This window comes from Equus asinus, chromosome 20, assembly GCF_041296235.1.
Source record: "Equus asinus isolate D_3611 breed Donkey chromosome 20, EquAss-T2T_v2, whole genome shotgun sequence".
NCBI classification, from domain to species: domain Eukaryota; kingdom Metazoa; phylum Chordata; class Mammalia; order Perissodactyla; family Equidae; genus Equus; species Equus asinus.
Genome location: NC_091809.1, coordinates 13,686,610 through 13,699,287, shown reverse-complemented (window position 1 = coordinate 13,699,287; position 12,678 = coordinate 13,686,610). Strand labels below are relative to the sequence as shown.

The 12,678-nt window shown below is 62.2% G+C and overlaps 1 protein-coding gene across 6 annotated transcripts; it reads right to left on the bottom strand.

Annotated features, from left to right (window-relative positions):
- Positions 1–987: 987 nt before the first annotated feature.
- TLE6 (TLE family member 6, subcortical maternal complex member) lies at positions 988–11,489 on the bottom strand. Of its 6 annotated transcripts, XM_014843072.3 has the most exons (17): positions 11,397–11,489; positions 10,768–10,851; positions 10,213–10,268; positions 9,834–9,879; positions 8,816–8,857; positions 5,063–5,125; positions 4,664–4,976; positions 4,531–4,553; positions 4,188–4,242; positions 4,001–4,104; positions 3,867–3,904; positions 3,031–3,283; positions 2,673–2,923; positions 2,247–2,388; positions 1,716–1,866; positions 1,403–1,479; positions 988–1,250 (listed from the first exon to the last, which is right to left on the bottom strand). In XM_014843072.3, exons 2-17 carry the CDS (start codon positions 10,813–10,815, stop codon positions 1,146–1,148), a joined length of 1,767 nt encoding a protein of 588 aa, XP_014698558.2. In that variant the 5' UTR covers positions 10,816–10,851; positions 11,397–11,489; the 3' UTR covers positions 988–1,145. The 6 variants fall into 6 exon arrangements, 5 of the variants coding, with proteins under 5 accessions (XP_014698558.2, XP_070347795.1, XP_070347796.1 ...); XM_070491694.1 differs by lacking the exon at positions 1,403–1,479; XR_011496098.1 differs by lacking the exon at positions 1,716–1,866 and having other exon boundaries at positions 1,115–1,250.
- Between the last annotated feature and the right edge of the window lie 1,189 nt (positions 11,490–12,678).

Below are 12,678 nucleotides of genomic sequence, written 5' to 3'. Positions count from 1 at the left end.
TCACCAAGGACTGTGCTGGGCACAGAGGGAACGGCATGTGTGAAGGCTCAGAGGTGAGGAGCTGGGCCTGCCAAAAACCAGGAGGGCAGGGCAGGAGCGAGGTCTCCAGATCCAGCTTAATCAGAGAGAGCCCGCCATGGAAATGGGAGCCAGAGTGGGGAGGGGCCAGTGGGGGTGGCGACGTGATCAGATCTGGGTTCTGGAAGCTTCTCTGGGCTGCCACGAGGACCACTGTGGGTTTGAAGGGGCTGGGGTGGGGGAAGCAGGGCTGCTGTTGGGAACCTTCTGGAAGGAGTGGCAGGGTCCCTGTTGGAAACACGAGTCAGACCCAGCGGCATTTCTGAAGGCACATTATGGAGACAGAATAAGTCTCTGGTTAAGGAAACTAGACCGGTTGACGCCAGCCTGGACATTCCTTGTCCTGAAGGGCAGGGCCAACTAAGGCTTGTTTCGGGGCCCTGGTGGGAGGGTGGACGAGCAGCCAGCCCCCAAGAGCTATGGCTGTAAAGTAATTTCTGCCGCCCGGCACAGCTGACATCGGGGCCACGTCACTCCCTCGGGGCCGTCCCAGGTGCTGGGGGCCGTTGAGCAGCATCCCTGGCCCCCACCCACTCGATGCAGGAGCACCCCCAGTGTGACAGCCACAGATGTCCCCAGACATCTGCTGGGGGTTAGATTTGCCCCTGGATGGGAGCATGAGAAGCTGTGGTCTGAGGGGCCGTCGTCTTGGGAAGGACCGAGAACATCATCCTGGAATTGTGCAGGACGTGGCTGGAAACCTCGCTCTGAGAGACGAGGAGAGATGAGCTCAGCAGAGCAGGAGGGTCCTATGCACCCAGTTGCCCCCGACAGTGGGGGTCGGTGGCTTTGATCAGATGCAGAGAATGTGGACTCAAAATCTGAGAGAGCTGGGCTGGACGAAGCCCCTCCAAACCTCGACGGGACGGCCGGGGGACGGGACGCAGACCCAGACCAGCTCTGCTTTTTCCAGTTGCTTTATTACGCGTGACAAACACCACGGGCCCAGTCGTGCGAGGCGGACGAAAGCCAGCCCACCCACCACCCCCTCCACCACTACCCACCCCCTCACTAGGGGAAAAGAACAGGAAAAAAGGGCCCCGAGTCGTGATGCCGGGGCGAGGCCCTCAGTACGTGATCTGGTACACGGAGGCGTGGTCCCTGGACCCCGTGACGATGAGGCGGTTGTTGGGGGACACGTCACAGCACATGATGGAGGAGGTCTCGGGTATCTGGGGAGGTCAGAAGTAGAGCAGGGGGGCTCGCCCACCCTCGCCCCTAAACTCTGCCTGTCAGTTCTAATGTGGTCCCTTTGGGGCCTCTGCATCAGGACCCCCGGGCGGAGCGCCCCGAACATGGGGGCACGCCTGCCCCACCCTGGTACCTGGAACACCATGGTCCCTGTGGGCATGCTGTAGATGCTGACCAGGTCGTCCATCCCAACGCTCACCCACCACTGGCCTGGAAGGACGCAGAGGGCACCAGGAAAGCTGGTAGCCGAGGGCCAGACCCCTGGGGATCTGAGACACGGAGGGAGCCCCCCACCTCCCTCCTGCATCGCTGAGAGTGGTTCCTGCTCACACAGCACGTGGGGGGTCGGGGGGTCAGAAAGGGTCGGGTGGAGTTGATCTAAGTGGGGCAGGGCCCTGTGGCAGGCTGGGGGCCGCTGGGGACTCCCCCCGAGCCTAGCCACTCACCAAAGGGGGAGAACTTGAGACCGAGGATGGTGCTGTCCTTATACCCCACCAGGTGCTTCTGGCCCCCAGAGGTGGGCTGCAGCCACTGCTGGCCATTGGCCATGCCCAGCAGCAGCCAGTCCTGCCGGGGGCTGGGGGACAGGCTCATTATCTGGGGGTAGGGGGTAGGCGGTAGGGAGGAAGCTGGTCACGGCCCTGCCTGGCCCAGAAGGCAGGCCCGGGGACCCACCCAGAGGGCCCGACAGGCAACTTCACATCTCGGGGCCCCAGTGTGTTCATCTGTCAAATGGGCGTGTCCTCTCTATCTTAAAGGGTTATCACAGACTACACGGGTCCCCCAGCAGCTGATACAGGTACGAAAGCATCCATAGTTGGACAATGGGGGACATTTCTAATGACCTCTTTTCCTCCCAGCATCACTTGAACTTGGGGTACCACCCCCCCCCAGCTCTTCCGCCAACATCCCCCTCCTTCTCTAGTCTGAGGAGCAGCTGCTACCTGGCTGAGCAGGCCCCATCCCAACCTGCACACCTGAGACTCGAATTGGTACTCCTGGGGCTCCCTGGCTGCCCGCAGGTCCCAGCACCGCAGGCAGGCATCCAGACCCCCCGTCCAGACGTTCTGGTCTTTGACGGCGATGCTCTTGGCTCCATTTGGGGGGCCCGGCAGGTCCCTGGCCAGGAGGCAGTCGGGGCTGAAACTCTGAGCTTTGGGCACTAGAAACACCACCCGCCCAGCCACAGCTGGTTGACAGATGGGGAAACTGAGGCAGACAAAAAGTGCCACGACTGGGCTTCGAGGAAGCAGCCCAACCAAGATGTGAACCCGAGTCTTGGACTCTCCTAAACATGAGTTTAAGCAGGTGAGGGGGCTTTGGCCTACAGACTGCGGACCCCTGCCCAGGGGACCAGGCCGGAAGGGGCTCTGGGGACAGCCGTGCCCACCCCCGGGCTGCACCTGACCACACTCTGGTCCCGCAGGTCCCAGATCCTGACGGTGCCGTCGGTGAAGCCGGCGAAGGCCAGGCTGTCCACGGGGTTGGCGGCCAGGGCCTGGCAGGTGAGACCTGTGCAGGGCAGCTCATCCCGCACGTGCAGGGATGGCGCCGTCAGGTCCCACACGCTCACGCCAGCCAGGTGGTGGCCGCCCGTCAGGAGGGTCGTGCTGTTGGAGAACAGCAGGCAGGTGCGCAGGTAGGCCCCCTGGGTCTGCGATGGGCAGGGGCACAGGTGAGCTTCCTGCTCCCACAAGCCCCGCCCCCAGGAGCCAGCCGTGCCCCTCAGGGGGCCAGCTCCGCCCCCAGCCCCACCCTCACCTGTACACGCAGGTGGCTCTCTGGAAACCTGTCCTCCACCACCTGACCCGTCAAACTCCACACCTTGACGCCACCCCTGGCGCAGGTGAACGCGTGCCGCGTGAAGCTGCTGACCGCCGTGGCCAGCACGGGCTCCCCATGGTTCAGCGTGCGCATCTTCTCCATTCTGTGCGGGACGGCCAACTTCTTGGATTGCCAGGGCGAGGCATCCGGCCTCTTCCACGTGTCTTCGAAGTCCTCGGGTTCCCAGCATCTTGGGAGGGGAGGCCTTGGGGTCACCAGCCTTCCCGGAGCGGGGGGCACCCATCAAGCCCCAGAGGGGCTTCGTTCTTTTTTCAGATGCTGGGGTTCTCTCTCAGACCTCATTTCTCCACTACAGTATACTTACCCCAGGTCCTCCCCACACCCCTCCAAGTTATTCTCCCTCTCCCATAACCCAGCACCACTGCCTTCTGTCTGGAATGCTTTGCCCTATCCCAGAAAACTCCTACACATCCTTCAAGGTCCTAACCATTATGTCCCTTCTTCCAGAAAGTCTTCTTGCCCCCATCGGGGCTCCCCTAGCCTCAAACCACAAGGTTGGGACTGTTTGCATCCAGCTCTGACACAGCATGGGAGTTCCTTCTCCAAAGCTCTTGAACCCAGGGCTGGCTACATGGGGAGGGGCAGTTATGTCGGCACGAATGTAACTCCACTCGCATATCTCCACCCAGACCCCCCAGCTCCGGTCACTGAAGACAGTACCGTGGTGAAGGGGGAGGAGAAAGACACACCACCTCTGGTCCCCTCCACCTGCGGGAACAGGGTACAGAGGAAGGGACCGTGCAGGTACTCACATGGGCTTCAGAAATCGATAGGCTCGTCCAGCAGGCTCCTGTGGGTGGACCAGGATCATGGCTGAGCTCCATCAGCCCCCTCCACCTGGTCCCCCTGGCCTTTACAAGGGGTGCTGCTCAGGTCTGGGTCTCACCTGGGCCATGCGGGAGAGCACCCCCCATCTCTCAGGGCCCAGCCCTGTGCCACCTTCTCGGGAACCCTCAAGGGAGCCGGGGGAGGGCATAGGCGGGCTGAGAACTGGGCAGAGACAAGAGCGGGTAAGTGGCAGGCAGGGGACCCCGGGGCGGGCTGCCCCCTCCCACTGGCATTACCCAGATCACCTCCAGTGTGCAGCTCGCCTCCTGAGGAGCAGCGTGGTCCCGGGGCCTCGCTTTCCTGCCCGCAGGAAAAGGGTGAGCTGGTCAGCCCGGAGGACCTGCCCGGGCCTTAGAACTAGAAAAACTCGGGGAGGCCCGGGCAGCGTGCCCTCACCAGCTGCCCGAGTCCGTCCTCCCGCCCAGACGGGGCTGCAACGCAGTCCTGAGTCCTCCGAGGGCATCCAAGGGGCAAGGGTGCCAAGGAGAGAGTGCAGCAACCCCACAGGAACCAAACGCCCCGACCCGGGGGCCCAGGCAGCATCACCACCAGCCTAGGAGCCCACTCCTCCGGATTCCAGCTACTCACCAGGCCTGGCGCCTGTTCCGTCACTATGACAACGGGAGGAGGAAAGGGAGATGCAGGATGACAAGTTCAGCCCGTGCTGTCCCCCGACGCGGCCTGAGGCCACCCCTCTCCCCTCGCCCTCGGGGGCACTCACTCCTGTGTCTCGGCTGGTCCACCCTATCGTGGGCGCAGGCAAACATCTGCCAGAGCTGCTCGGTCAGAACATCCTGCCAAAACCGGGGCTCCGGGTCCCAGGACGGCTGCCCGTCGAGCTGGCGGACTGGGGCACCGTCCAGCTGCTGGAGCCAGTCGGATGACCTTGAGGTCACGACGTCTTCGAAGTGTGGCCCCTGGAGACTAGAGGGCCGCAGGGTCTTGCCCCCCGGGGGCCAGGAAGCCTCGAAGCTGGCCGGCCTCCAGGAGTCCTGCTCGGCCTGTTCACCAGGGCAGACCTGGCTGTCCTGGAGCTGGAAGCATGGGGTCGTAAGGGGCACGAGGACGTGCCCTTTGTCCCGAGCCTGTCCCCTCCCTCCTCGAGGGCCCAGGATCCTACCTCCCCCCGATGGAAGCCCAGAGGCTGGCCGCAGGTCTCCATGATCCGCAGGAAGCTTTCTGCCTGGAGCGGGAAACGTCACCCCAGCTGAGCCCCCACAATCGGACAGCCATGGGCACGAATCCCTCTCATGAGACCCTGTCCCCTTGTGCAAAATGGGGACACACTCCACCTTGAACCTTCGGGCACGGATTTGTGTGTAAGACGGGCCTTTACCCGGTTTTGGTGTCGATGCATGGTAACGCAGAGCCCTCTGTCCTACACTCAGCATAAAGCCAGCCTTGGTGGCAGGTGATAAAACCCAACCCTAATGACCAGTCACCGGCATAATACAGCAGACAGAGTCCGACTTGGCTTTCGCAGCCCAGCTGCTTTCCTTGGGATGTTTGAAAGCGAAAGCCTGAAGGCCACCCCATGCTTAAAATGGCCTCAAGCAGCAAAACGGTGTTTCCACATGTCCCCGTGTGTGGGGGTGACATCCGAATTGGCTTAAATGTTGGAAAGATCCTAAAAAACCGATGGTTACCTCTGGCGGGGGGGGCGTGGGTAGCAACAGGCCAACAGGGGACCCAGTGGGAGGGTCACTTATAGTATTTTATATTTAAAATGGAGCTGATTCCAAATGTAACAGTTTCTAGAGACATAGAAAGGACTGTGAGCAATCCTAGTTTCTTTTTTCTACCCACCCACAGAATACCTGTCTGTCCTTCTAGAATATGCGCCTTCCCGCCACACACCCTGAGACTTTGCCTGCACAGCACTTATTCGACACACGTACCGGCTCGACTTCTAATCTCTCCGTCCACGAGACCGCGCGCCCGCCACAGCGGCTCCCGGCCACACACGGCTACTTAAACATGAAGTCCAGCACAATTAAAAATGCAATTCCTCCCGCCCACCGGCCACATTTCGAGAGCTGCCAACCTGGACGGCACCGAGACCCAGGAGCGGTGGGTCCCCAGAACAGGCCAGCCTCCCACCCAGGACCCCACGAAATGAGGCAGGAAGCTGGTGGCCAGGACTCTGGAGAATTCGCAGTGGGGAGCGCCACCGCCTCGTCACGCACGATAAGCGACTATATGGAAAGGTGCGTGTGTGTGGCTATACCTAGTCCAGCGCCAGACGAAACAGAGGGACGTGAGGAACGTTCTAGGTCTGCCTTGTGTGGCAGCTGCCAGCTTCATGTGGCTGGTTCCACTTGGAAGATGGCACAGATCTGGTCTTGCCCTAGGGCCCTGGGGGCAGCGCCCACGGGCCTCCCTAAGGCACCCTCCCCTCCATGCTGCATGGCAAGCAGCCCCCCACCCACCTCAGCAGGAACCCTGCTCCCCATCTCCTGGGACGGTTTGGCGCTCCCCCTCAGGGCACCCTGTGCTCCTGGGATCTGTAAGCCATATATCTGGGGACCCTGCTTCCTTTGTGTGGGGGCCTTGAGTCAAAACGACCCCGGGGGGGTTTTTCACTTCCCCTAAGCGGGAGGTCGATGCTGGGGGGAGCTCCCCGCCACCCCGTGTGGGTGGCTCGTGTCCCCTCGGTCAGCAGGTCATAAATGCCTATTCTTCATTCAATGCACGGACCCGGCTTCCCAACACAGCTGGCCCAGGGTGGCTTCCAAAATCAGGGAGGACGTTTCAATTCACAAAGAAACCGACTGATGAAGGAAGGTGGGGTGAGCGCCCGCTGCCCTCGGTCCTGGTTCCCAGGCACCGGTTCCCAGGGTTCCCATTTTGCAGACTGGAAAACGGAGGCCCCGAGAATGGAAGCCAATTTGTCCAAACCAGCAGAAACTCGGGCCAGGCTGTTTACCTGCCTCCCTGCCCGGAGGCGAACCGGATGGTGGAGGGAGGGAGGGAGGGAGGGAGGGAGGGAGGGCGGGGGGCTGCGGGAGCCTCCCGGGGGCCGCGTGATGGATCCTCCAGCTGGGCCTCCCAGCAGCGCAGGGCGGGGGGAGGGAGCCCAGGGGAGCCTCCCCCAATTCGCCCTGGCTCGTTAATGCGCAATTTACTGGCACTTTAATGCACTCAGCCTGAAAAGTGCCTCCCGCCCGCCTGCTGGCTGGTCCTCCCCGGGGAGCGCGTGTGGCGGCGGCAGCGGGAGCAGGGGGCCGCCTGCTGGGACTGTCCATGCTCAGCCCGGAGGCCGGAAAACGGGAGCGGAGCGGAAAACGGGGGAGGGGCGACAGCCAGGACGCCAGGGATCATCGCCTATGGGGTGGGGTGGGGTGGGGGTGGGGGTGGGGGTGGGGGTGGGGGGTTGGGGGATGGGGGAGGGGCCCCAGCCAGGCTACCAGGGATCATCCCCGATGGGGGTGGGGGTGACCTCCTGGGATGAGCAGCAACGGAAGTGGCCCACCTTGGGGCCTCACCCCCCAATCTTGACACCCAGCAAGTACTGTCAGGGTCCTCCCCAAGGAAGGCCACAATCTGATGACTTCTCACCACCCACCTGGTCTTAAGGCCCAGCATCCCACATCCGGATGGTCCTAATTGGGCCTCCAGTCCTGTCCTGCCCCCCACCCCCCATCAGCACCCCCCCGCCCCAGGCTGTCCATCCCCCCTGCAGCAGCCAGAGGGCGCCCGGAGCCCCTGAATCAGGGCCCGCCCTCCTCTGCCCACAGCCCTCCAGGCTCCCACCTCCCAAGGGGGAGAGGCCCAAGTCCTCCCTGCAGCCCCCCCACGACCTGCGCCATCCCCTCCCTGCCCACTCTCCCCCTCACTCCCTCTGCTCCAGCCACACAGGCCTTCTCCTCACTGCTCCGCCAACACCCCAGACCTGGGCCTGCCCCAGGGCCTTTGCACGGGCTGTGTCCTCTGCCTCCTGCACCCTCATCACAGACACCCATACTCCTCGCCTGACATCCTTCTGAGGGTCTGCTCAAATGTCACCTTCGCAGCGGCCTTCCCTGACCACCCTGAATTGGCAATCCACCCCCAGCGCCTTGGGCTGCTCTAATCCACCCCCCCTCGCTCAGCCCTCACCATCTGACACTGCTGTTCACCCAGCTCCTCCTGCCCCGAGGGCAGGGGTTTGTCTGTGTTCTTTTTTTGCTGTTTCCCCCGGCGCCCACTGCACCACTTGGCAAGCAGGTGACGGAGAAATATCTGTTGAATGAATAACCGTGTTCTGGTTGCTTCCTGCTCCCCCCCTGCCAGCTCTGGATCTGTCTCTCTCTGTTCCCTGCGCTGCCCACCCCAGGCCCTGCTGAGTTGCAGACATGGCCCTGGCCTTCTGCCAGTCACATCTGGCACAGGCAGAAAGTCCTGCCAACACCCAGGAGAAAGGGGCCAGGTGGCGGGAGGTCAAGAAGGGGTGGGAGGCGGCTGCCGCGTGGGGAGGGCGCCCCGTGCCGACCCGCCCCTGGCTCGAGCGTGGGCCTGGCCCTGGTGGACTCTCCGCCACACGGAAGATGACAACCCAGGTGTGCCTGGCACAGAACAGGCTTTCCCAGCCTCAGCAGCTGACCCGCCGAGCGCTGAGCGGCCCGGCCTGGTCCAGGCCACGCGGGGCCCCGAGGCAGGCCGGGCAGGAAGAGCTCAGGAGAGCAGATGCTCCCAGGATGTGGGGTCCCCTCATTCCTGCGGGGTTCCAGGTCAGGGATCGCCCTCCTCCACCCGCAGCCCTCCAGGCTCCCCCTGCCCTCGGGGGAGCAGCCGAGTCCCGCTCACTGCCCCCAGGCCCCGCACGACCTGCCTTCCCTCCTCCCCCCTCTCAAGGAGGGGCAGCTGTACCCCGAGCTCCTGGTCAGTCACTCACCTGCTTGTGATGTTCCTGGAGGCCCTGGCGGATCTTCTGGAACTAGAAGGAACAAGAGTGATCACACAGGGAGGTGCTCGGTGGAAGCGGGCCAGGGTCCAGAATCTGAAGGTTGGCTGTGCTTCTCCCCAGCTGTGTGACCTCGGGCAAGTCACTTGACGTCTCTGGTCCCTACTCTCATCAAATGGGATACTACCTCATACACTCAGAGTGGGAGCTAATTAGGGAGAGCCTTGGATTTCATTCTCAGTGTGAAGGTCAAAGGTCCCCTCTCCTCCCTCTGTCCCCCTCGCTCCCTCTGCTCCAGCCATACGGGCCTCCTTGCTGTTCCTCCAACACATCAGGTGCAGTCCTGCCCCAGGGCCTTTGCACGGGCTGTTCCTCCTGCCTGGCACACCCTTCCCCATTCTCTCCAGGGGAGACAGGAGCTGCTTATCTTCCCCATCTCCCTGTGAACGCCTCTTCCTCCAGGAAGCCCTTCCTGACTCTCGTAGGTCAGAATCTTCGCTCACATCCTTCCCCTCGGCTTCTAGTTTCTTTAAGCGCTTACACTTTCTGACTTGTTTCTCCACTTCCCGCTCTCTCCTCCCCTTAGCGCTGCCCCGTCCAACGCGGCAGCCGCTAGTCACGGGCAGCTGTTTAAATGAAATCAAGTCAAAAATTCAGTTCGCTTACAAATACTCAGGGGCCACGTGCGGCTAGCGGGTGTCACATCGGACTCTGTTGATATGGGACAGGCCCATCAGGGCGGAAAGTTCTAGAAGACCACCCCACACTAGAACATACACTCCTGGAGGGCAGGGACTCCGGCTCCACGCCGTGATCCTACAGGACCAACTGCCAGCCCCAGGAGCCCCCCTTTAAGTGTGAGAGCTCTAGTCTTCGCAGCAAGGTTTGCATCCGTGGAGAAAACCTCCAGTGGCTCAGTCCGCCAAAGGAAGGAAAAGGAGGGGAGGGGAGGGGGCCGAACAGGACTGCCTTTCCGGGATGTTCCGGAGGGGGCCCCCGAGTGGCTCACCAAGTAGTAAACATGCTCCATCTGGGTCGTCAAGTGAGGGGGGATCCTGAGGGGGAGGCAGGGGAGACAGACCCGCTGAAGAGGCAGCTCAGACCCCTCCCCAGAAGGAGCCTTCGTGCATCCCCCCCAGGGTAGGAATGGGGGTCCATCCGGCTAGGGAGTCAGTCCCTTCAGGAGCCACATTTAAGGCGGCGTCAATGTGAATACGATTTTACTGCAAGATTTTTAATGCCCCCCCACCCCCACCTCCCCCTACACGGATGCTGTACTGGGGGCAGAAGCTTCTGGGCCCCCGAGAGACCGGATTCTCTCCCTAGGGGGGAGGTTAGGGCTAAGGCGGGACCTCTACCCCCTCCTCCACCCCGAGAATCGCCCTCACCTGGGGAACTGCTGCTTGAGTTGGTCCAGGACGTCCTGGGAGTTGAGGCCCGGAGCCTAGAAGGGTTGCGGGACGGGTCACCAACCCCACAGCCTCCCATAGCCCTGCCGTCAGGACGGGACCTCCTAACGCCTGAAGGTCACTTGCTTGCTCTCTGGTTCCTTAAGTACCCACGGAGGAGCTTGCCATCTTGCATCTTGGCCTCAAGTCCCAAATTTCCACTCTCCGGCCCTTCACAGAAGGAGTGGGCCCCCCTCCGGCCCCCACTGTTAGAAATGGTCAGATCTGGGAAGGAAGGGCTGAGGGAGGGGGAGGCTTTTGCTTGTAAACTATTAACCAAATAGATGATGTAGTTACGTGTTTGATCACCTGGCTGATAAGAAGTTTAATTAAGAGCCTTGGCCCCTGTCAGGTGGGATGATGGGTTAGTGTCCACAGCTTAAAGGCCTGGCCAGCGCCCCTGTCCCCTCCGTCAGGAGCAGGAGAACTAGATGTGAGCACAGCCCCTAGGCTCTCCCCTCCCCCCAGGGGCTAATGCCACCCCGAGTTCCTCACCGTCCTCTGAGGGGGGCCCTGGGGGCTGGGACGGCCCCAGGAGGTCATCTTCGGGTAGTGTCTCAAAGATTTTAGCCAGAGACTCTAAAAGTAATAGAGATGTGAGATCCTGTGGCAGCGACAGGTCACCCGCCCCGGTCTCCCCTCCAGGACCCAGTCCTGGGCCCCCCATCCCCTCCCTGACCCCTCCGCACCCACTGCCTTCCCCACCTCCTATGTTCATTCATCCAACACTTTAGTGCCTCCAGCTGCCCCGATTAAGGGTGGGGACGGACGCAGAGGCCTCACCCTATGAGGCGGGAGGGGGGGGATGAAGACGGGGCTGGACGCATGCGCTCCCTGCCAGGAGCAGTCAGGGCTGGGGGCCCCCAGAGAAGGACACCGCAGCTTAACTTTAAGTTTTGAGCCAATTTCCGAAAACGCGGGAGGACATCATTGGAAAGGGGTTTTGTAGGATGAGTAAGAGTTGGCCGGGTGGCTTAAGGAGGAAACAGACCTCTCCCGCCCCAATCACTCCTGCAGCGTGAAGCCCCTTCCTAACTTCCCTTCCGCTGCCTCGACGCCCCTCCAGCCTCCGCCCCAGCGCGGGGACCCCGGGCTCCTCCAGGAGGCCCGCCGGCTCTACCCACCGCCCCCAGACTGGAGGCCCCGGAGGAGGAGCAGCGAGGAGGCCGCGAGGGTCTGCCGAGTTCAAGCCCCGAGGAAACGCCTGCCCGCGACCCCCCTCCCGGCGCGGGGGGCGGGGGGAGTATTTGACCCGTCGGGCCCCGCCCACCCCGCCCCCGGCCCCGCCTCCGGCCCCGCCCCGCCCCACCTGCCCCGCGAAGCCGAGCAATGAGCGCGCGGCAGCGGCACGTGGGCCCGGGCTCCGCGGGCGGCCGCGGGCGGCGCCCGCCAATCGCGAGGCCTCTCGCCCACGTGGGCTGCGGCCGCCGTCGCTGATTGGCCGGCTCGCCCCGGCCGCCCGTCGGGCTGTCAATCAGCGCACGAGGCGCCCTCCGCTTAACCCTTGCGCTCCCGCTGTGGGGGAAGGGCAGCGTGCGGAGCCCCGGGCGGGTTTGGGGTCCTGGCCGGGGCGAGGATCTTCGGAAGGGCAAAGGGCTTGGGGTCAGAGGGTGCAGCTTGGGGAGGGGCCGGGCGGCGTGTTGCTGCGTTGTTTGGGGAGAAGCCTGGGCATTTGTAGCCATGCCCCGGAGTGGCTTGTGGCTGGGGGTGGGGGCTGGGATTTGGTGGGGGGGCGGAATCTTACTCCTGTCCTTAGATATGAGCTGTGACTTTTCCCTCAATGTCAAATAACGTGCAATGCAAACGAAGCTTTAGGGCCCCTTTCTGCGGAACATTCAGCTCCCTTTTATGCTTCCTCTGAGCTGAGACCGGGGCTCCGCATTTCCTCAGTGAATTTTCCCGACTGACCCCTCCAAGCTCAGGGACGGAAGCTCTGAGACCCAAAAGCAGGAATTGCAAAGGCCTTGAGGCTGGTACCGTTTTTTCCGGGTTCAAGGCCACGGTGGGAAGGCGCCCGTGGGTATCCTAGGCCTGGGATGATGTCAGATGAGGCGAGAATGTGGAGGGTTTCAAGAGTTCTGTTTTTGGCCCGTTTCAAATGCCTCCTCGAGACGTGAAGGGTCAGTCCAGAGTTTTGGAATGAGAGGCTGCGTTTTTGCCCACCCCAGGACCTTTGCACTGGCTGTTTCCTCCACTGCCTGGGACAGTCTCCCTCCTGACAGTCATCGGCTGGCTCCTTCACCTTCAGCAATGTGCTCAGAGGTCGCCACCTCAGTCAGGCCTTGATGTCCTTTTTAAAAATGCACCCCCCTCCTTTCTCTCTTTCTTATTTTTTCTCCAAATGTGGATTGGATTGGAGCTAATCTTGGAATCTCGGTGGCTATAAACTCTGCTATGTTCAAAATT

Bases quoted from the DNA above. Each gene is read 5' to 3' on its own strand.
- TLE6 (XM_014843072.3), bottom strand. From the start codon at position 10,815: ATGACCTCCTGGGGCCGTCCCAGCCCCCAGGGCCCCCCTCAGAGGACG. The intron at 4,977-5,062 runs GTAGGATCCTGG...CCATGCTTCCAG, and splicing joins TGGGCTTCCATCGGGGGGAG to CTCCAGGACAGCCAGGTCTG. The intron at 3,284-3,866 runs GTGAGTACCTGC...TCCCCTCCCAAG, and splicing joins TATCGATTTCTGAAGCCCAT to ATGCTGGGAACCCGAGGACT.